The sequence below is a fragment of the Nicotiana tomentosiformis genome, chromosome 9 (assembly GCF_000390325.3).
Source record: "Nicotiana tomentosiformis chromosome 9, ASM39032v3, whole genome shotgun sequence".
Classification (NCBI taxonomy): domain Eukaryota; kingdom Viridiplantae; phylum Streptophyta; class Magnoliopsida; order Solanales; family Solanaceae; genus Nicotiana; species Nicotiana tomentosiformis.
This window is the reverse complement of record NC_090820.1, coordinates 14,609,516-14,631,416: the sequence shown is the minus strand read 5'-3', so window position 1 is coordinate 14,631,416 and position 21,901 is coordinate 14,609,516. Positions and strand designations below refer to the sequence as shown.

Here is a 21,901-nt window from a genome sequence, read left to right as displayed (position 1 = left end):
TAAGTGACCTCTCGGACATTTATCCGATTTTGAAAAGGAACTGTTACACAAATAGTCTCCCGTAAAAAAAAAAACATCTAAAGGAATGTAGTATATGTCTTTCATTAATTTATCCTTTTGATTTTGTAATAATTAATTTTTTATTTTCATATGTCTATACTCTATTGAGTTTAATCATTTTAGTAATTTAGATGATCTCAGCAATTCAAACATAATAAGAGTATGAGTTTACTGGTATCTTTGCGTAGGCGCAAAAGTGCAGGCAAATTTACTACTAGTAAGTTATAATAACAAAAACCCCTTGCACCAAAAAAAGAAAAAAAAAAATCCCACATGCACCATTTGGAAAGATCCAACAAATAGTGAAGAGTTTGTAAATTACTATTAGCGCTCATTTATTTTTTTAAGACTAAGACGTTTGAATATGTGTATTAAGATCTACTAAGTGATTAAGACTATTTATTTTTTAACGTATGAATATATAAAATTGATCTTTAATTATTTAAAATTAATAAACATAAAATTTAAATAAAATACTAATTAATCTAATATTATATATATGGTAGCTGGTGGTGGTGATGGCTAACCGAAGTGCTTGTGAGTGTCGACTATAGGCAGTGGTTGGTGGCGTTTTTAGCTGATGGTGGTGGTTCTAGGTAATAGCTAGTGGTGATCGGTAGCAATAGCGATTATGGTTGAGGATGGTGGTAGTGAGTGGTGATAGTTAATAATGGTGGGTGGTGGTAGTGTTTGTGGTTATATGGTAGCTGGTGGTGGTGATGGCTAACCGAAGTGCTTGTGAGTGCAGACTATAGGCAGTGGTTGGTGGCGGTTTTGGCTGATGGTGGTGGTTATAGGTAGTGGCTAGTGGTGATCGGTAACAATAGCGATTATGGTTAATGATGGTGGTGGTGGGTGGTGATAGTTAATAATGGTGGGTGGTGGTAGTGTTTGTGGTTGTGATTGAGGAAGGTGATGGTAGTTTATAATGGTGGGCGGTGCCGGTTATGGTTATTGATGGTAGGGGTGGAAAACGGGCGGGTCGGTCGGATATGGTTTGGGTCGAAAATGGACAATGCAACAACGGATAAATTATTCGAACCGGCCCATATTTAATACAGATAAATAACGGGTTAACCGGTGGATAATATGTATATCCATATTATCCATGACTTCTTGAATATGATCACTTTTGAGAGAATTCCTAGTCTCCCAAACTTGAGGAACCCCTGGATAACTATTTTAAAAAAAAACTATTTTGCCACCCAGCCCTAATTGATGGTGATGGGGTGATTGGTTGTGGTAGCTGAGGTGGGTGAGTGTGTGGTTATGGTTGAGGATGATGGTGGTAGTGGGGGTGATGGTTGGTGGTAGTGACGGCGGCTATGGTTGAGGATGTTGGCAGTGGTGGTGGTAGTAGTAGTTGATAATGATATGTGATGGCGGTAGTTAGTAATGAATGTGGATGATAGCATCTTAATGAAATTAAGTCTTTCTTATAGATTTTAATCATACATGTAAGTGGTTGTGAAGTAAAAAAGAAAAACGCGCTTAATAATTAAGATGTAAATGATTAAGATTCAAACTTTAAAAACAAACACACTTAATGTCTAAGATTTGAATGATTAAGATTCATACTTATCTTAATTACAAATAAATGATTCAAAGGCCAGCATCTAGTGTATGGAAACAAAATTGTGAACTCCGTCTTGTTTTTGCAATGTAGAAAAGCACTCATTGCATGTATCTGTTAATGGATTCAATATGCGTTGTGTACACTTCATTGATCAAACTTAGTTTTTTCTTTTCTTATTTCTACTTTTCTCTTACTTTGATGAATTAATTTCTTTTCGGAGAAATATGATATTTTCAATCATCTCGGCCAAAGTCATCGCAAAACTCAAACATTAATTCGTCCATAATCGCAACAGTTGTATCAGTATATTTAGTTTAAGTGAATAACATGGTAAATACCTTTGGCCATTTGGTAATACACCACAACTGTTGTACTTTCCGGTGATCATACGTTTATCGCCATAAAATCAGATAGTTATAATTCTTTGTCCATCTTCATATTTTTATGACTAAAACTTGTGACAAATAGTTACTTGATATATGTACAAATAGAAGATAGTAAGCGTGCGATAAATTAGTATAAGATACACCTAAGTTGTTTTGAGCGCCACCTTTATAATAATAAGTAATAACTTTCTTCTTTCTTGTTTAGAAATCAGAGTTTCAAAGTTTATCAAACTCGTCTTTTAACATACATAATTAAATAAAAACATAACTAACGATAGCCTTCAAATATTTTGCGCCCGAAAAGCTAAAGTTTGGTCATGAAGTTTTGGTTTCGAATCTGAATTGTAAGTATTTTATTTTTTTAGAATATGAAAAGTTTGAAATTTTTTATTCACGTAATAAAAAAAACTAGTCAGGTTCAGTTGAAATAATGGGCTAAATTGTAAAACAAATATTGGTTTGCAAATAATACTTCAAGTTGAAGTTGAAATAGTTTTTATGGCCAAGTTGATGTTGAAAAAAAAGTTTGTTTAAACAAGAAGTTTGTGAATGTTAAAAATTTGTAAGTCGAAATAATTATTTTACTCGAAGTATTCTTTCAAGCCACTATTTCAATATTTCACTTAAAGTTTAAAATTTAAAATTTAGTATTTACAAATACTCATAACTAGTATGCAAATGCAAAAGTTCAAATATTTTCTGTTCAAAAAGTTATAACCTTCCATCACAATTCTTTAACTTATAGTACAAAATTAATTTTCTAAGTGAAATTTTTATCCAAACATAAAATTTTACAATTTTTTCTAACTTATACTTTAAATTAAACTTTTGTATCAAAGATCTATAAGTTTCCATCACAATTTTTTACTTATACGAAATTATTTTTCAAGTGAAATGCTTATACAAACATAAATTTTTACAATTTTTTCTAACTTAAAATTTAAATTAAACTTTTTATTTCAATCTCTAGTGGTGAGCACCCTCCACTTCCAACCAAGAGGTTGTGAGTTCGAGTCACCCAAGAACAAGATATAAAGTTCTTGGAGGGAGGGAGTCAGGTTTATCGGAAACCGGCTCTTTACCCTAGGTATGTATAAGTTCTGCGTACGTACCACACTCTACATACCCTACTAGTGGTATTATGTAGTTGTTATTTCAATCTCAACTCAAATATTGTCCTTAAGCATATGTCATCATTTATAAGCTTATGTAGAGTCGAAATCAATATATATATATATACAATTCAATTCGAGTCAATTCCAAGGAGTATATAAGGCACCCACCTTAACTTCACGTTTTCTTCTTCAGTTCAGTAGCTCCTGCCTCCTGCTCCCTCGGCACCAACTCAAGCTCTTTTCGCCATGGTACTCACTTTCTCCATTGCTACACACACACACACAAAACACAGAAATCTAACAATTTTAGTTAATGGCATGGTACACAGGATTACATGAAAACAATAGTCCCTACGAACCTCTTCACCGAGCGTGGCTCCAATATCGTCGTCATCAATCCAGGTTCTAAAAACCCTAACTTCTCTCAATTTTGACCTTTTGTGTGTGTTAGTTAATTAATTGCTTAATCAGTTGGTAAATTATGTCGAAAAAAAATTGCACTGTAAATTTAGGTTCCGCAAATATCAGAATTGGATTGGCTAATCAGGATACTCCATTCAATGTACCTCATTGCATTTCCCGTCGCACTACTCAATTACCTAAACGACATGTTCAAGATCAAGTAAGGCCAAAGTTTGAATTTGTATACTCGCTCTATCCTATTTTATGTGACATATTTTCCTTTTTAGTTCATCTATAAAAGAATGACACAGTTCCATATTTAGAATTAGTTTAACTTTAAACTTTTCATTTTGCCGTTATTAAGATGACACAAATGTTTAATGACTTGTTTTAGACCATAAGTTTCAAAAGAATTTTTTTCCCTTCTGAAACTTCGTGCTTAGTCAAACAGTGCCACATAATTAGGACGAAGGGAGGAGTTTCTAAGAAAGTTCTAACTAAAGTTTGCAATCTTGTATGATTCTTCTCTAAATCGAGTTTGATTTTAATTTATTTTTAGTTTTTTATTCAGATTTCAAGTTTGTAATTTAAGGTGATTATTGTGTTTTGATGATATCTTTTTTGAAAGTCTGTTTTTTTTGGGTGTTTAGATGCTGAATTCTCAGGTTACAACTGCACAACATATGGAGCGGGAAAGAGCATATGACATGGTTTGTACATGAATTATTAGTAAACATGGTCAATTTGTTTTATTTCTGTGAATTTGAAAAAAAAACGTGTAGTCATATGTGTGAGTATGAACCTTTTAATCGAAATTTATAAATTGATGACATAAATAGTTTATCATATATTTTTTATTATTTCACATATTTTTAATTTTTTCAATCAGATTGCTTCGCTGTTGAGAATTCCATTCTTGGATGAGGAGGTAGCTAACAGTTCTTATCCACGCAAGGTACCTGGGAGAATTCTCTATGCATTTTAAGTATGATGAAATTTGTGTTTTGGAGTCTGTGAGATCTTCATGTACATGTGTGATGAGAGGTAGTTGTTTGAGCTATTGAAGCTCAATTTCTTCGGGAACAATTTCTTGGAATCTGAGATTAGTGCAACTAAAGTATCTATAGTCATGTTTTTCGGAATACATCTATTGACAGTCTTTTGTGTGTATTTTATGTGTATCTCTGCAGATGGGGCGTGTGGATGCATATCCTCTGCAGAATAACACGAAAGAGCCAGAGTTCACTTGGACTGATGTTTTAGAAAAAAATGTCCCTCATTCTTCAACAAAGGGTGAGAACTGTAACCTGTTCATTCTTGAGTGAAGCATTATCATATTGGCAATTTCATTTAGGTTTGGCTGTTGTGCTCTCGATGCTGAATGTTATTGTGTTATATAGTTTTGTTATAAACCAATTATGGCATGTACAGATTCACAAATCTTTGTATTGCATTGATTACTTTTTGGGGCCTCTACATGCATAGCCTGCTCGTTCTACTTTGCTTGCTAGTGATGTGCTAGCCAGTTAGTTGATTGGCAAGTAGCCCTATGTTTCGGTTGGCACGACAATATTCGCTGCTGTTAATGTCTAAAGCAGCTGAGTCAGAGTGGTGCCTTCTGAATAATACTACACAAGCTGCTGTGGCTGGTCTAATACCTTAGTATCTATGGGAAATCTTTCTGCATTTAACTATTATCTGATATTTCTTTGTCAAGCTTCTCGGATGAACATTATGATAAGGATATTGTACAACAAATTTTGTTAATTTTTTTTTATTTTCTATAGTTGATTACCTAATCTTAAATTGTGGACTTGAATTTTTTTTTTCTTTTTCGACATTTTGTTCTGAATACTATGGAATGGACTCTTGTTTGATTATATCTCTACTGAAAATTTAGCTTTTATGAGTTCTGTAATTAAAAGATTTCAATGCTTATACTCGGTGAGAAGACTACTAATTGATCAGAACGTCCATGTCGGAGAGATGATACTTTCTGATTAGTTCAGTTTTTGTTTGTTTTTTAATAGTAGATGACACAAGAGCATGCTTAGTTAATACGAGAGCATGCTTAGTTTGTTTATTATGTTAGTTTCACTTTATTTCAAGAATTAGTAATTATGTTTAGCTGTAGCAGTAGAAAGCGAACCCAACGAGGGTGGTACCAGCGAAGACCCCACTCTGAAGGAAAGCAAGATTAAGGTTGAATCTAATTCCAGTGAACGTAAATATAGACAGTACATATGTGGAGAGGAAGCTCTACGAATATCCCCAACTGAACCATATTGCTTGCACCGTCCTATACGCCGAGGTCATCTAAATATATCTCAACATTACCCTACGCAGCAGGTAATATCTTGTTTCAAATTTTCCTTTCAATGTGCGGAAAATTTGATGTGCATTTGTTTCTTTCAGTTGTTACTCACAAATTAGTAACTTTACTTTTGAAATTAATGTTTTTGGATTGTGCATTCCAAGTTTGGCATTGAGCATTGATATTTCTTTGGAAATGTTGTTTATTGATTTTCCAGTAAAGGTATATCAAGGTAACTTGTTTCATATTTACTAGAGTTCCAGTGTTCATTAGTTTATATAATAACAGTCGGGGAAATCTTTTAGGTTCTTGAAGACCTGCATACCATCTGGGATTGGATTTTGGTTGAGAAATTGCATATTCCTCATAGCATGAGAAACATGTATTCTGCAATCCTTGTTCTTCCAGAGACATTCGACAGTCGTGGTACATATACTCTATTTTTTCCCTATTCATTCTTTTCTATGTCTGAAACATAACTCTGGTAAATTTATCTTTAGGCTAGAGTGTTGTTATTCTGTTTAAATTTGCAATATTTGGGAGAAAAATGAAAAGTTGCATACTCCGCTAGATCTTGGAATTGAGCTGCTCATAGGCTAGCCAGGTTTGCTATTTCTCTTCTGCATGAGGTCTCTCTTGGGAGCATTCTCCCGGAGTTGGTTTGTTAATGCCATTGTGTCATCTGTAGACTTGTTTTCATTAATGAAGTAATGTGAAGTTTCAGAGTTCTATGGAAAAAGATACTCCACTAACTAAACTATCAAGAGAGATATTTGAGTGTGTGACAGTATGAGTACCCATCTGCTCCAGCCTTAGTGGGCAGGTATACCCCACATTTGTTCTTGGGTGCTGTAGTGGGCTACCTGGTGGATTAGTTAAGGTTTCCACAAGTTGGCCAACACCACCATAATATAAATAAAGAATGTGACAGTGTAACCTCTTACACATGCGCTGTCCTGTTGGACTGAGAAATGAGGACAGTCAGTTTAGTTGACAATAAATCGAGCTGAATGCAAAGAGCTGTTCTGGTGTAGTTGCTTCTGATTTTAGAAACATGAAAGGTAAGGCAAAGGCAGGCAAAAGTTTAAAAAGAGGGAAAATCGAAGAGGAAAGAGAAATTAAAATTAGTAGGTCCGAAAGAAAATTATATCTCCATTTTCCTTCCTATTCATACTGGTAACACCAAACAACGAAATGGAAAGATACGTGATTTCCTTTTCCTTTCTCTTGTCTTCCCTAGTTTTCCAAGCATTAAAATTTCCTTGCCACTCCTAATGCCGAAGATAGTGATCCATCATAAAAAGGTCTCTTGAAGTAACTTCTCTACTCACCCATTACGAGGAATTTGAAATGGAAAAACCAGAATTCAGAACAAGAACTTCAAAAGAGGGTGTTGTCAACCATGGAGATGCCCAACAATTTGGTGAAGAGGAAATTTTCCTTTAGCTTCCTCAGATTGTCATTTAATTACTTTGGTAAGATTTCTTAGGTATTGCTCATATGTGACTAATCTTCAGATTGATGAAAGCAGGCTGGACTTCAGCAGTAAAAACATTTTAAAAAGATTTTAATTTCATGTCAATCTTTGCTATCTTGCCTCTGTTGGAGGTGAAAAAAATGTTTCTGCATTTTACTTTCTTCGCCTGTAAATATTTTCAAATTTCACCACCTTCAATGACTTGTCAATCAAACCACCCATTATCCTCTGAGTACATTCACAAGGAATCTAGTCGCTAACTGGTCACTGGATCTTTTATGTTTTATATCCTGCTTGTATTGTGTCCATTTCCTTGAGAGTGCTCTGTCTTTCATAAAAGCTTACTGGAGCTTTCTAGATCCATGCACAACAAAGTAAAAGAGGTGTCAAAGAGTGTATGGATTATATAAGATGTTTCTGATCTGTTATGTGGCTTTAACATATGATCACCCCATTTCTTCTTTGACATAACACTTCTTTGTTGTTTATTGCAGAAATTAAAGAAATGCTTTCTATCGTGTTGCGTGACTTACGGTTCAGTTCAGCAGTAGTCCACCAGGTGATGTTATGTTCCTGAACTTTTTAACTTTAAAATAAAATGATTCCATGTACACAAGTCATATCTAAACCTTCATTCTTGCTTGAAATATATGCATAAATAGTTTAAATACCAACTTCTTATTTACCCATTCAGAACTCTTTTACTACCAACCTACATGACATTGCTTTTTCATTCTATTTCTAGGAAGATCTGGTAAACTTGTCCAAAAAAATGCTATTAGAACAGTTGTGTATGTGTATGTATCATCATGCAGTGCCATTTAGTAGCTCTAATCGTAGAAGACCTTACATATTACTACCTTAATTGCAATTTTCAAAATAGACTTGCCGCACTTTCTAAAATGGGAATTACGCTTGGCTTTCTAAGGGAAATTTAAGTTACTATTTAGAAGTTGTTTTTGGGCTATTTAATATCAATCAAAGTTAATACATCCAATTTTCCTTTCCCTTAACCTTTTCCAAAAAAAAAAAAAAAAAAAACCAATTTTCCAGACATGATTTAGTCATGTCTTGCGTCACCCTAAAGATGAACCGGTCTATAGGTGTGAAACTATGGTGAATGAAGGCGTTATAAGGGGACGAGGTAGACCTAAAATCACATGGAAAGAAATTGTCTCAAAAAACCTATATATATATATATATATATATAAATAAAACTATTTTCCACTACTATTATTTTATTTTGGCATGATTATAATATGAGTTGAGCTTGAAGAAGAAGTGAGGATTCATATCGCTGACCCCAACTTTGTTTGGGGATGAAGCGTAGTAGTAGTAGTAGTTGTTGTTATCTTATACCCATTACATTTAGCAATAACTTACCAGCAGAAGGACCCGACTTGATTTCTCATAGAGCACCTACATTTTGATAAAATTGAAGAGGGGGCAGAATCTATTAATAGCACTTATTTATTTGAAAAGTTGAGCATAGTGGTTGGTTTTCCGGGGGTGGGGGGGTGGGGGTGGGTGAGTAAACTTAATAATTTTTGCTCCCCACAAATTCTATGTTTAGGGTGTCACTTCTCTGTTATGTTTCTCCCACCCGCCCGGCTCTTATCATAATTTCAAGATCCTAAATATTTCTCCCTCTGTGAAGGTGTGACTGGGTACGAAGTTTAAAAAATTAGAGAAGATTTTTGACATGTAACCCAAATATATGTAAATTACCAAAATTATCCTTTTAAATGAGTGGTATTGAGAGTTTCTTTTCATTTAAATGACTAGTGGTGAGCGTCCCAACAAGTCGTGTCATTAAGGCTAAAATGGGAAGATTAAATAATTCCTAAAATAGAATAATGTGTCATTCTTTTTGCTACAGACTAAAAAGGAAAGCGTGTCACATAAAATGGACAGAGGGAGTACCATTTTTAGTATTAGAGAATTGCTTTTGTTTCAAATCAATTTATGTCTTCCAAATTAACAAGAAGACATGCTTGCTTTTTGGATAGCTTTATTAATTTTCAAAGTGCCATTACTCACGTGGTGATTTGAAAACCTGGATCTTTCATGGTTCATGGTTATGAAAGTTTTGGTTGCACAACTTTAATTGCCGAGGTTAGAAACTTTCTTTATTTTTTATTTACCAAGGTAATTGCACATGTTAGAAACTTTTCTGGAGTTCCTATTTCATCTGTCTTTTTGGCTCGTGGAGATTCTCTTACCGTCCATTGTCCTTACTGATGAAATATTCTTATTCACCCGAGGGCTAATGTTTATGTTAAAGGGTTTGCTGAAATGTGGAAAACCTTATTCATGTAGTCACCTGAACAACTATAGAGAAGTGCTAACTGTACCTTGTGTAATCAAACAGTAGGGATGAAAATGTAGGTTAAATCATTTTTGTTATTCATGTGCTGTTTGAATTGGTTTAACCAGGAAGGTCTTGCTGCAGTTTTTGGAAATGGTTTATCAACAGCATGCATTGTCAATATTGGTGCTCAAGTGACATCTGTTATCTGTGTTGAGGTATGGTCGTTTTATTTTTGCCTGCTATATAGTTGGAAAGTAGCACTTGAGACCCCCTTTTCTATTACGGCTTTGTTTAAAGCACCTCAATATCAGAAACGGCGTCCGGGATAAGGATTCTAGTGACTTTGATATTGCAAGAGTTTTTTCCTTGTGCGTGTGTGTGTATTTTTTGGGGGGGGGGGGGGGTTATAAGACATGATAACATTCCGAAAATAATTCTTGTTACTAAGGTGTTATAGTAATGATAACGTTCCTCTTTATTTCTATAATAGATTTCCCAAACTACTCTTGGCTGTGGTTTCACTGGATAGTAGGCGGGGACAGACGGACAGTGAGAATCTTGTTAACCCCATTCATGCGCTTGTCTTCATGTTCTTGTCCAATTATGACAGTCATGATTAATATTTTTAAAAAAAAGGAAATTGACTTGTCATGATTAATACATCCAACACCATCAATGCTAGTGATGCACACCCAAATATACCTAAATTTCTCATTACCCATTGTCTCGATACTAGGTTAAATTATACAAATGAATTGGGATTGCGAGACAGCTATTTGATCATTGCCATGATATCTTTCAGTAGAATCATTGCTTCACTGTGATTACTGCTTCAACATGAGTCCTGCCACTTGAGCAAGAATATCCGGGGCAACCACGCCTTTGTTTCCCCAATTACTTTGCGAATGACATACAGTTTATACATGTGCTGTTACTCAAATCATGAAGCAGAGAGAATCCTGTGATAATCTTATGCTTTTTAACAAAGAACATCCTGAAAGTTTCCATTTGACCAATTTTGATCATCCACGGGTTTTGTTATGCTAATGGTTGATGCTGTTGGACAGGATGGAGTGACTATACCCACGACACAGATATCTTTACGTTTCGGTGGAGAGGTGAGAATTCTGTGGAAACTATGGATTTAATTCTTTGTACCTTTTATGCTTGCTTATACTAGAAAGTTATTTTCACTTCTATTTCTTAGAGAAGCGTCTGATTTTTTATTTAGGGTAAACCATATAATTGACCGAGAACTTGTTAAATGAAGTTTTTGTTGATTAGTTTTGTTGTCAATAGGCTGCTTATGCTTGATAAACTCAAGAGGGCAGAGAAAACAAACTGTGCTCAATGATCAAGAATCTTAGGGTACCTTAAAATTACTGACTTCAGCATATGTGTTTTATCCCTGTTCAATCAGTCAATTAATTATGCCCTATGTTGCTCGAACTCTTCAAAAATGTTCGTGTGCGTGTCGGATCCTCTAAAAGTAGTGCAGTTTAGAAGGATGCGATATGGATGCGGCAACATTTTTTGAGAGTCCGAGCAACATAAATTATGCCTCAATGCCAAATTAGTTAGGCTCGTGTTTATGAATCCCTTATACCCGTTCCTCTCTCTTTGGACCCTTTTATTCCAATACTAAATTGTTCATCTTGTAAAGCAAATTAGGGGTTCTCAAAACTAGATATTATCTAAATCTCACACTTATCCCTGTACTTGCATACAAGTCTCTGACCAGATAATGAAAAGTTCAGATATATACTGCATTAATATGTAACTGTAACACCTATATGGAGCCTTTGCTTCCATTCTGTGATGTTCTTAGCCACGTTTATATTGATACTGAGAGATTGTATTGTAGGTCTACAAAGGACATGGACAAACTATTTCAAGCAACATCAGTTTATCTCTGTGTGTTACTTGTATCTTTTGTCAGATTTGATTATTTTTAATTAATCTTGTCCAATTCTGTATGACGACTGTGCATCTATCTTAACACCTATATGACATTGTTGGTATCAAAATAATTCTATACTACTTGCCGTTCACTTTGTTAGTCATCTTTTTATCGCATAGTTGCTCCCATAGCAATCTTCCTTTTCAACCACCTCATTTTAGTTTTATGTGTTACATCGTTATCTATCATGCTATTCTCGTAGAAGATTGAGTCTAGATTATCTGCATTTAAATATTACAGTCTCGTCCAATCTCACTTCACCTGCAATGTTATTATAGGATTTTAATACTGCAATACATTTATTCTGTCTTATATATACATATCCATAAACTTTTACTCTCCAAATAGCTTCTCCATAATTGATTATTCCAACTTCTGGTTGGCTCATTTGCTAGTTTCATCTGCAAATCGCATGTACCATGAAACCTCAATATGTATGCTATTGGTTAACTCATCCATAACTAGGGTTCTACGGGCTCAAGGGAGATTCCTAGTGTAAAGTGTAAACTCACAGTCATATGATTCCTTTGTATCTCCTTTTACAATTCTCACACTTGTAACCGCTCTCTCATACATATCCTTAGTGAGATATGTATATTTTTTTATGCGTTTCTTTCTTCTATGCGCTCACCAAAAGGACTCAGTTTGCGCACCTCCTCATTTCACCATCTTGGTCTTTAGACCTACCTAGAATATGTGTTTGGTAAAAAGAGCTTGTTGAACCGTCATTCTTTTCTTCGGGAGTCGAGAACCAGCTGACACAACAATAAAGCAAGTCATAATCTCTTCAATCCCTTCATTTATGTGCCAAAATAGGCAGAGAGATTTGGTAGGAAAATGGAAGAAGTACTTTTCCCTGTTTGATGTATCATAAACAAAGTGAGTAGGAAAGCTGTAGTGATTTTTTTGGAAAACCCGTGTCTCCATCTTCGAGCTTAAAGCAATGTATTCAGTTAACTCTTCAATTTTTTTCTCACTGATATTTTAATTGGCTTTTGTTTTTCTTAGTGAAAATAACTTCTTATTCTTTTTAAATTATAACAGGATATATCAAGATGCCTTCTCTGGACTCAGAGGCATCATCAAACATGGCCACCAATTCGGACTGATGCCCTGTCAAAGCCTGTAGATTTGCTAGTGCTTAACAGACTTAAGGAGTCCTACTGTCAGATCAAAGTGAGTTTCCTAGTTTTTTTTTGGGAAATATAAACTCAAGGTTTTTAACATTTATATGCTAGTAAGGCATAGGCCATTACTGGATATTCCTCACGTTGGTAATCAAAGTATAAGCGGGGAATGTATATCCAGAAATGTCTTCGGCTGAACAGAGACGATTAGTGGATGATCTTCAGTCTATTTCTTCGACTTATTCTATTTTAATCTTACCGCCATTTATAACAACCCTAGTTATGAATTGATGCATCGTCCAGGAACGCCTAAATGTTTAATTTATTCCACTGTCCAGGAGGGGGAAGTAGAAGCTGTTGCTATGGTACAATCATATGAAGATGGAATGCCACCTGGATCTCATAAGACAAGGCTGACTGCTCTTAATGTATTCATTTTTAACTTCAAAATCCTCTTGTATTTTTATTTTGCTTTTGTTGAATATGATGTGTGATTGCTGCCTTTTCTTTTACTTTCACATTCTAACTTTCCGGAAATAGGTTTTGCTTATGCCTCATAACTTTCTGGAGCAAGAGTTTCAATTGCAATAGATCGCACATTTACTGCTATCAAGGGAGTGCAGCTAGTGTTTTTTTCATGGAATTCAAAGAAAAATGAAAAATTAAATCATGACATGCTTTTGCAATTTAAGCTAGGATTTCACGTGAACAATTGGGACACACTTTTGCTGTTGATTATGAGATCCATGATAACTATTAGCCAAAGTGCAATCTTTTACAGTATCAAGTTCCATCTGTATTTCAACATAAAGAGGAAGATTTGGTACTTGCCGATGACGACCCGTTGAAATAATGAGGTGTGATATTAAGTGTTTTTGTCTGATAATTTGTTATTACAGGTTCCTCCAATGGGTTTATTTTACCCAACACTTTTGGTTCCAGACGTCTATCCTTCGCCACCACGTTCTTGGTAAGTTAAGTACATATGATGTCACAAAATCCTTTCTTCCTCCTATGCTCAATAATTCCATCTAAATAGGTTTAATGATTATGATGATATGCTTGAGGACACATGGCACATGGACTTCCCTGGTGGTAGTGCATTTCCTATGTGGGAGAGCTACCCAATTTTTCAAACAAAGCCAAAGAAAGAAGATAATATTGGTGTAGCTGAAGCTATTACAAAGAGCATTCTTTTGACAGGTGATTATGGAAATATCTTCTATAATATTGTAGAATTTGAATATACACTTCCTGAACCTTGTTTCATACAATTGACAGGGCGTATTGACCTACAGAGAAAGTTGTTTTGCAGCATGCAACTGGTTAGTATTTCGACATTCAGCCTATACTTATTCTACACGTGGTTCGAAAACATGACATTTTTCAATTCTACAGATTGGTGGAGCTGCATTGAGTGATGGTCTCATTCCTGCTGTGGAGGAAAGGTTTGTTTCAAGTCCAGTTTTGCTTATACATTAAAGGGAAAAGAAAACAATGCCCTGTTGCTAAAAGTTACCACTTTCAAAAAACAATGCTCCTGTTGCTAGAAATTGGACATAATAATATATACATATAATCGATTAATATGTCACCCTCAGTTTGGAAGAATGTTATCATAACTAGATGAATGCATTTTGGTATATTATCAGGTAAGTGTTTACAAGTAGAATATAGTTCACAATTTCCTAAGCTATGGATGATGACTTTAGGGGATCACTAGTTTGCTTAAATGCTCTTATGGTAACTGTTTTCTTTCTTATGCAGAGTATTACATGCAATCCCTTCACATGAAGCAATTGATACTGTGGAGGTGAGTTTTGAGCTTCTGAATTCTGATTTCTTTTCTATTCTAGTTGTTGGTCTTTCTTCTGTATGCATTTCTGAACTATCTTGTGGACCTTTATCTTACTCTTTGTGAGATACATGTGTCAGCTTCTTCATCTAACCAAATAGACTTTGTATCAGTCCTCCCCCCATTAGCATCCTGAAGTTTCATTATGTATTTGGCCTTTTCAAATGTATCCTGCAGATGGTTAGGTTGTTTTAGTGCCGAGAATAATAAATGGGGAAAACGAATGGAAAAGGGAAAGGAGAAAGTGAAAACGAATAAATGATAGTTCCATGGCATTTTCTTAGGAAGCATGGTACAAAATGCGATTTTAGCCGATTTAGAGCCCTTTGGGGTTAGTTGACTGAAAGTAGCTAAAAAACATCAAGTGTTGATAAGCACTTTTAAGTGTTGAAAATTATTTTTATAAATAAGCAATTGTGCATTTGGATAAAAGTGCTTAAAATCAGATTTATGTGTTTGGCGAAAAGGGATGATAAACACTTTTTTCAGTTAAAATGACTTAAATCCCTTGAAAGTTGTCTAAATGAAAACAGGGTTGGTTATTGAAAGATTCTTATTTTGTGATAAATACAGTAGGATGTTGTGCAAAAGGGAGAAGGATGAACGGTGAAAATGGAACGAAGAGGGAGTTAGAAGTTTTGTTTAAAAGGGTATTGCGGGGATTTAAAATTGTTGGTGTGTAATTTAAAAACGGAACGTGTCCGGGTAAATATTGAATGAGTGCAACAGAATCTATTATGTATGTATGTCCATCCTTTTTTTTGGATTCACACTGTCCTTGTTGATTTTCATCATTCTGTTTTCTTATATTCCCTCTTTCTATAGTAAGTTGCTGTCAGGAATTTACATTTACATTTTGTGTACATATTAGGTCTTGCAATCTAGAATGAATCCAGCTTTTGTGTCATGGAAAGGCGGAGCAGTAAGTAGATGCTATTTTTATAAGTTCTGCTTTTTGTTCATCATACTATTTTTTAGTTGCTAAATCACACCATTCTGGTAATATGGCTGTGATACAATTATGAACTTTGTATAATAAGGTAAATAATACACATGCAAACTAGCCTCCACACTGCAGTTATCAAATGAGAAAAAAAAGGAGTTATGAATAATACTTTGTCCATTTCAAGTTATGTGGCTGGCATAGTTTGACTGTGAACGGAGTTTATGAAAGATTTTTGGAACTTGTAATTTTAAATATGCCATGATATTTCGGTGGCTATAAAAGCATGCCATTGAGGGTAAAATAGGAAGTTTAACATTAAATTGTTTCTAAATATAGACAGGTGTCGCTACTTTTGTAATAGACTAATTAGGAAATAGTACCACATAAAATAGAACGTAGGGAGTAGTATCTATTGTACCATTACCTGATGGTGTGTCTTTGCCACCAAGGAAATAAAAGGTCAGCAAGCTAAAAATATACAGCAAGCTAAAAAATGGAACGATTTTCTTTTAATCATGCATAAGGTGACGCCTGTTCAACCAAATCCCAGTATCATACTTCATTTTAAGTGTGTGTGAGGACTCCCTAAAGTTAGTTTCACTTTGACACTCTATATATATCTTTGCAGATCCTCGGCATTCTTGATATTAGTAGGGATGCCTGGATTCATCGAGAGGACTGGATCAGAAATGGGATCCACATTCGCAGTGGGAGAAAGTACAAGGATTCATATTATCTTCAAGCTCAGGCAATGTGTTATCTAAACTCATAATAGGTACAAATGATTGTTGCTCTTCCGGTAGTATATTCAGTTTAGATTACATCACAGTTTAACTAAAATCTGGCTGGTTTATGTGTTGGATTTTCTTTTCTTTTTTTCTCTTTTTTTTCCCCTCTTCATATTGAATGGGAAGGGAGTTGTGGGGGTGGGGGGTGGGGTGGGGTGGGGTGGGGTGGGGGGGAATTAATCTAGAAATGATGAGGCTATGGGCGGGACAGGATTATTATCTTTCCTTTTCATCTTGTCAAAACATGATTCTTGTCCTTGCCATCTGGTTTTATCTTGTTATTGATATAGTGCCGGGGTTGTGATTATATGCTTTCATATTGTGGCAATTGTAGAAGAAATTTTGAGAGATCATAATGGGAAGCATAAAAAATAAGCCAGTTTTGGTCATCATAATTTTGTGTCATGCACATGTATCCAGAATTTTTGGAGATAGAAGGAGTACTCGACTGACACACATTTAGAAAACATGATCACATTTATATGCATTATTATTTGAATAAAAACAAGTATGCAGTAGATAATTTTTTTAGGTACTTAATGTTTGATATCCTCTTCTGCTTCTTCATCTTGCTTTTCCTTGTTTGAATTTTGGATGCTCTTAAAAGTTCTTAGAGGTGGTTTAAACCTTGCTTCTCATATAAAATGAAAATGAAGAGAGAGAGAGAGAGAGAGAGTTGGTCATGTAAACATCAAGCTACTGGGTCAGATATGTCGAATACACGCCTACTGGGTCATACAGTAGTAGCCTTTGAAAAGTGTGCATGGTTTTTGTAGGTTGTGTGATTGCTTATTACTAACATTTCTCTCTCAATTCCTTTATTGTTCAGCTTCCTGCACGGTTATGAGATTGAGAAGACGGAAACTGGGGCTTGAGGGCCACATTTTCTTCCGTCTTTGTGGCTTTTGTTGAAGACACAGGAACTGTACGCCTGACTCCTCCCTCCCGACTCGTTTGGTTAATGCTTGTTATCATCTCATTCTGGAGTACATAGTAACACTTGTGAAAGAGGATATCGACAGTCCTGACAATCAGTCAAGAAAAGTTATCGCTGATCGAGTCCAATCTGGAGTACATTCTGGGTAACTAAGTTACTGTAACGAGTAATTTAAGTCTTGCTAACCATTGTTTTCTAGTAGCTGATATATTGAGCCCTCAATGTCATTCAACTGAATATCAATTTTGACGATTCAAAATCCTAGTAGTTGCACGTCGTTGTTCATGCTAGTTGCTATGTACCATTGCTGTTCCGCAGCCGACATATTCACTCACTTCAGCCAGATTAGTTTACCAGTTTCCTCTTTTTTAATCAATCAACCTTTTGACTATTTTAACATATTTTTAATTACTACTCCCTCCGGTGATATTTTGGCATTTTTTTTGTCGTCCAAAATATCTGATTTTTTTAGATTTCAAGAATGAATTAATTATCTTTTTCCTACATTGCCCTTAGAGTAAATAGTGTTGAAATATGTGTTAGGAGTGTTTATGTGAAGAGATAGTAAATGTTAATATGATCAATTTCATTGCTAATTAATGTTAAAAGTTAAATTTTTTAATATGTGCAAAAATAGTCAAAAAAATTACTTATTGTGGACCGAATACAATAGTCTTTTAATAGACAAGTCCATTTCTATCAAATGATTTCACACAAAATGCAGCGGAAAGAGCAGACGAAAGATATATTTTGGAAATTGATACTATCATGCCAGTACTTGGTCTGTTCAATTACTTAAGGAGAAACAAAACAAAACAAAACAAAACTGCTCGACTTAAAAGAAAAGTTTCAAGTTATCCCACATCGGTAAGTGAGTAAATATGAAAGCCAGGAGCTGAGTATTAAAAGGAAAGAGTGAAGAAAGTTGAAATCTTAAAAAGGGTCGGTTGGCTAAATATGCCACACTCGCCCGAGTGGTGAGTGCCGTATGGATATCAAGACATATGGCCGACATAATTTGTGGAATTTTTATAGGGTTGGCTCGCTGGCCGACCCTCCATTGCTTCTCTCTTAAACTTTAGTAATATTTTTTATTTTTTATGTGTTCTGCGCTACTTTGTGTAAAATATTGATTCTTTCGTCTAATGAGCTTTTCTTCAACTTTACTACTAATATTTCTGTTGAGTTCTGTGTGCAAAATATAACTATCAAGTGATACCGTATGAAAGTCTGCCACTTATTTTTTTTAGTCTGTAACAATATTTTTCAGAATATTCTATAAAATTTCTTTTATTAACGTGATGAGTTATATAAGCCTGTTTAACCGAGCTTAAAAAATCGTTTTTCGCGGAAGTACTTTTGGTAAAAAATAATTTGTGTCTAGCTAATTAATTTAAAAAACATTCCTGATCAGTAATTTGATTTGGCCAAGATTTAAAAAAGTAATTTTAAGAGTGTTTTTTCAAAAGTGATTTTTATTTTTGGGGAGAAATTACTTTTTTCTACTTTTTCAAAACTACTCCGGCTTCTACTCAAAAATTATTTTTTATTTTTTTAAACGCTTGGTCAAACATCTAACTTCGAAAAAACAAACCTTGCTTTTGGCTTTGAAAAAGGTTGGCCAAACACGCTAATAGTCATATTGAGTAAATATTTATGGCTTATTTTACATTATAAACTATTTATAATGTTTGTCTTTTTTGTTAAATTTCATCACCTGCCAAATTGCAGTTAGCAAAGGGACGAAAGCAGTTAGCAAATCTCTCTTCATAGCTCAAACTTGAAGTATCACAGAGGAGAATTTTAAATTATAGTTCAAATTTTAGGAGTAAATTTGGACTTTTTTTTTTTTTTTTTTGGAAATATTTTGGTACGTGAAATTCATTTAAGTCATGATGGAGCTCCATTTAAATTAAAGGAGAATTTACTAATGATAAGGGTGTGAATAACCACAAGTTAAATTAAGAATAAATATACAAAAGGAGAATTTATTTATGACGAGGGTGTGGATGATGGAGCTCCGTTAAAACTTGAAGTATTACAGATAAGAATTTAATATTCTAATATTAGGGGTGTTAATGACCGCAAAGTATAGTAATGAATACAATTAGGATATTTTGTGTAGTGAAAAGGTAAATTTAGACATTTTTTTATTATTTTTAATTTAATGCAAGAACCAAACATCCGTAACATAATTGAATTGTGATTTCTTAATCATTAAACTATTTTTTATTAATAATTGAATTAGAGGACTCAAGATGCTCTTGTTTTTTGGTTATTTGACTAATCTAAGAAGGAGACTAAAAAGTACTCCTATGCTTTAAGGGGTGGATAAATTATTTTAGTACAGTCAGAAATGTTCTTCTAAATCCTGATATAAAGTAACAAAAACTAGTGTTAGGGGTCGATTGATTCCATCTTCTGTCTATGCCTTTTTCATTGGGTGTTTGCTTGAGTCCATTCATTTTGTATATTCTTTTTTCGTCAAAGTTGGTTCAACAGTGCCCCCACAGTAGACACTTTGACTGGGGCACAGAAAGAATATCTAGAAATACGTATGTTTGTTCTAAATTGATGTACCTTAGTCACATTTGTTTTTTAAATTTCAAATATACTACTAGGTAGAGTAACACATTTAGATCTATGTGTATCAGCATCCCTATATAACAATTATTCACTATTGTTTACCTTCAAAATTGAATAATAATTAAATTTATAATGTGGATTTAAGGACACGTGATTTCACTTAATACCGATTAATAAATATGAAGATTAAAGATAGAATTATACAATAAAGTAAATCAAACCAGTGTTTGAGTAGAAACTCAACCCTTGAGTTAGAGTATCTTCGAACTGATTGATGCAAGGATAATAAGAACACAATAAGCTGAAGAACAAGAATGAGAGCGAGGAAGAAAATTATATTGCTTTCGTTATCAGTCGTGCCTACAAATGGTTAGAACTCCCCTTTATATAGTAGAGGAATTCTATATATGGTACAATTCCAATTACAGAAGGAAATCCCATGATTAACTAAACAACCGTTCTTGATTCGATCCGTTCCGAGATTTCCGCCATGATCTTCGACCGGTCGCGAATATCTCGCTTTTCTGTTATTACGCAATCTTCGGTATTGCTCGATACGCGTCTCGTTCGGTCTCGATTGCTGTCACTCTCGATCTTGGCAGGTGCCTCGAACCCCGATCTCGGTATCTTATCTTCGTGCCTCTATCCGATCTACTTCGGAGTCGTCCTTCGATGCAAACTCCCGGTTTCGGTCAAACAGTAAAATCGGGCGGGCCGCCCGATTTTAACCGTATACAGATAGTCCTCTCATTTATTTGGAGTGTAATGACAAGAAACGAATTGAGCCTTCAATTTTCTACCTCGACCTGTTATAACATCATCCTTGTGACGTAAGCGACGGAAGTGACTGAAATGTCCCGTCCATACAGTTTCCTAGGCATTAAATGCGCGTCAGTCGATGGTCGGCCACCGCCAATATTGAACCGTCGTTATGAAATTTATAAGTAGCCCCTCTCTCTACTATTTCGAACTTTTACTTTTAGATTCTTAATCTTCAAAACTTTGTATATCTTCTAACCTCTTCATCTGTACATCTACAATTTTCACTCCTATCATCCCCTCAAAACACCAAATTATCATCTGCATCTATTTTCAACTTCAAATCCATACAAAAATGGTAAAAACATCAAAGACTGTTCCTCAAAAGGAAAACCATTCTTCATCGCAGTCGGCCGACGACAAAATGCCGGTAGAGCCACGACCTGAAGAGCGTGTTCCCGTGGGGTGTGTTATTACTTCTCACTTCAAAACCGATAAAGTCTCGTCGATTCCTGGTCAATGCGAGCCAGTGTCGAGGTACATATGTTCGATAACTGAAGGGTACCTTAAGCAGGTAAGGAAAGACTGCAACTGGAAAGGCAAAGAAGTGGTAATACCGATCCCAAAAGAAGACATTACCACCCATGTGGAAGGGTTTTTAAGTGTTTACACCTACCCTTTTACGCTGGGCCCCCTCGACCCCGTCGTCATTAATTTTTGTCGTTAGTACCAAATAACCCTAGGCCAAATTCACCCTTCTTTTTGGTGAATTGTTATTCTGCTCCGATTCTTCGTGAGCAAAGTCGAGGCGATGCCTTTCACCATCGACCACCTCATCAGGTTATACAGCCGGCGCCTCTATCGAGGCGGATTGATAAAACTCCAACGACAGGCCACCAAAGTGCTATTCTCGAGCATAAACGAGGGACAGAGGCTGGATGGGCCGGTTTGTTCGAGTGAGGACTTCCGACCTAATCCCGACCGAGAAGATTCCATTTTCTGAGAAATGGAATATGAAGCGTAAGTATAATTCCACTGTTAATTTTTATTTGTGGTTTTGGCCCTTTGCTTCTTCACATTGATATCCTTTTTCGTGATGTAGCGGTTGCTTGGATGCCTGGTGCAATTCCTAACCTCAAGAGCTGGGTTTGGGACCTGGCTTCGACCTCTTCGTACGCTGAGCGCTCATGGCGCGATTTATCAAAGGGCCGATAGGAGGCCAAAACTCATGGTAAGCCATTTTCCTATGTCCTTGATGATTCGATCAAATGTCTTTCTTATACTTAACTAATTTTCCTGCGT

General features: G+C 35.2%; 1 protein-coding gene and 1 non-coding gene across 4 annotated transcripts; both read left to right on the top strand.

Moving 5' to 3' along the window:
- The first annotated feature begins 3,245 nt into the window (after nt 1-3,245).
- Nucleotides 3,246-17,630, top strand: LOC104086882 (actin-related protein 9). 3 transcript variants are annotated; one of them, XM_009591227.4, is made up of 21 exons: nt 3,246-3,386; nt 3,467-3,539; nt 3,650-3,759; nt 4,190-4,249; nt 4,429-4,494; nt 4,730-4,832; nt 5,677-5,888; nt 6,159-6,279; nt 7,825-7,889; nt 9,767-9,856; nt 10,709-10,759; nt 12,646-12,777; nt 13,067-13,156; nt 13,628-13,698; nt 13,768-13,931; nt 14,010-14,053; nt 14,127-14,176; nt 14,496-14,541; nt 15,455-15,505; nt 16,158-16,304; nt 17,147-17,630. In XM_009591227.4, exons 1-20 carry the CDS (start codon nt 3,384-3,386, stop codon nt 16,299-16,301), a joined length of 1,746 nt encoding a protein of 581 aa, XP_009589522.1. In that variant the 5' UTR covers nt 3,246-3,383; the 3' UTR covers nt 16,302-16,304; nt 17,147-17,630. The 3 variants fall into 3 exon arrangements, with proteins under 3 accessions (XP_009589522.1, XP_009589521.1, XP_070041887.1); XM_009591226.4 differs by having other exon boundaries at nt 5,674-5,888; XM_070185786.1 differs by lacking the exons at nt 3,246-3,386; nt 3,650-3,759 and having other exon boundaries at nt 5,674-5,888.
- A 559-nt stretch (nt 17,631-18,189) lies between these two features.
- Nucleotides 18,190-18,316, top strand: LOC117274325 (U11 spliceosomal RNA). The gene has a single exon (XR_004504432.1). It is a non-coding gene; the product is annotated as a U11 spliceosomal RNA (small nuclear RNA).
- Nucleotides 18,317-21,901: the final 3,585 nt, after the last annotated feature.

Coding starts and splice junctions, on each gene's coding strand:
- LOC104086882 (XM_009591226.4), top strand. Junction 4,250..4,428: donor GGGAAAGAGCATATGACATG/GTTTGTACATGA, acceptor TTTTTCAATCAG/ATTGCTTCGCTGTTGAGAAT. Junction 12,778..13,066: donor AGTCCTACTGTCAGATCAAA/GTGAGTTTCCTA, acceptor TCCACTGTCCAG/GAGGGGGAAGTAGAAGCTGT.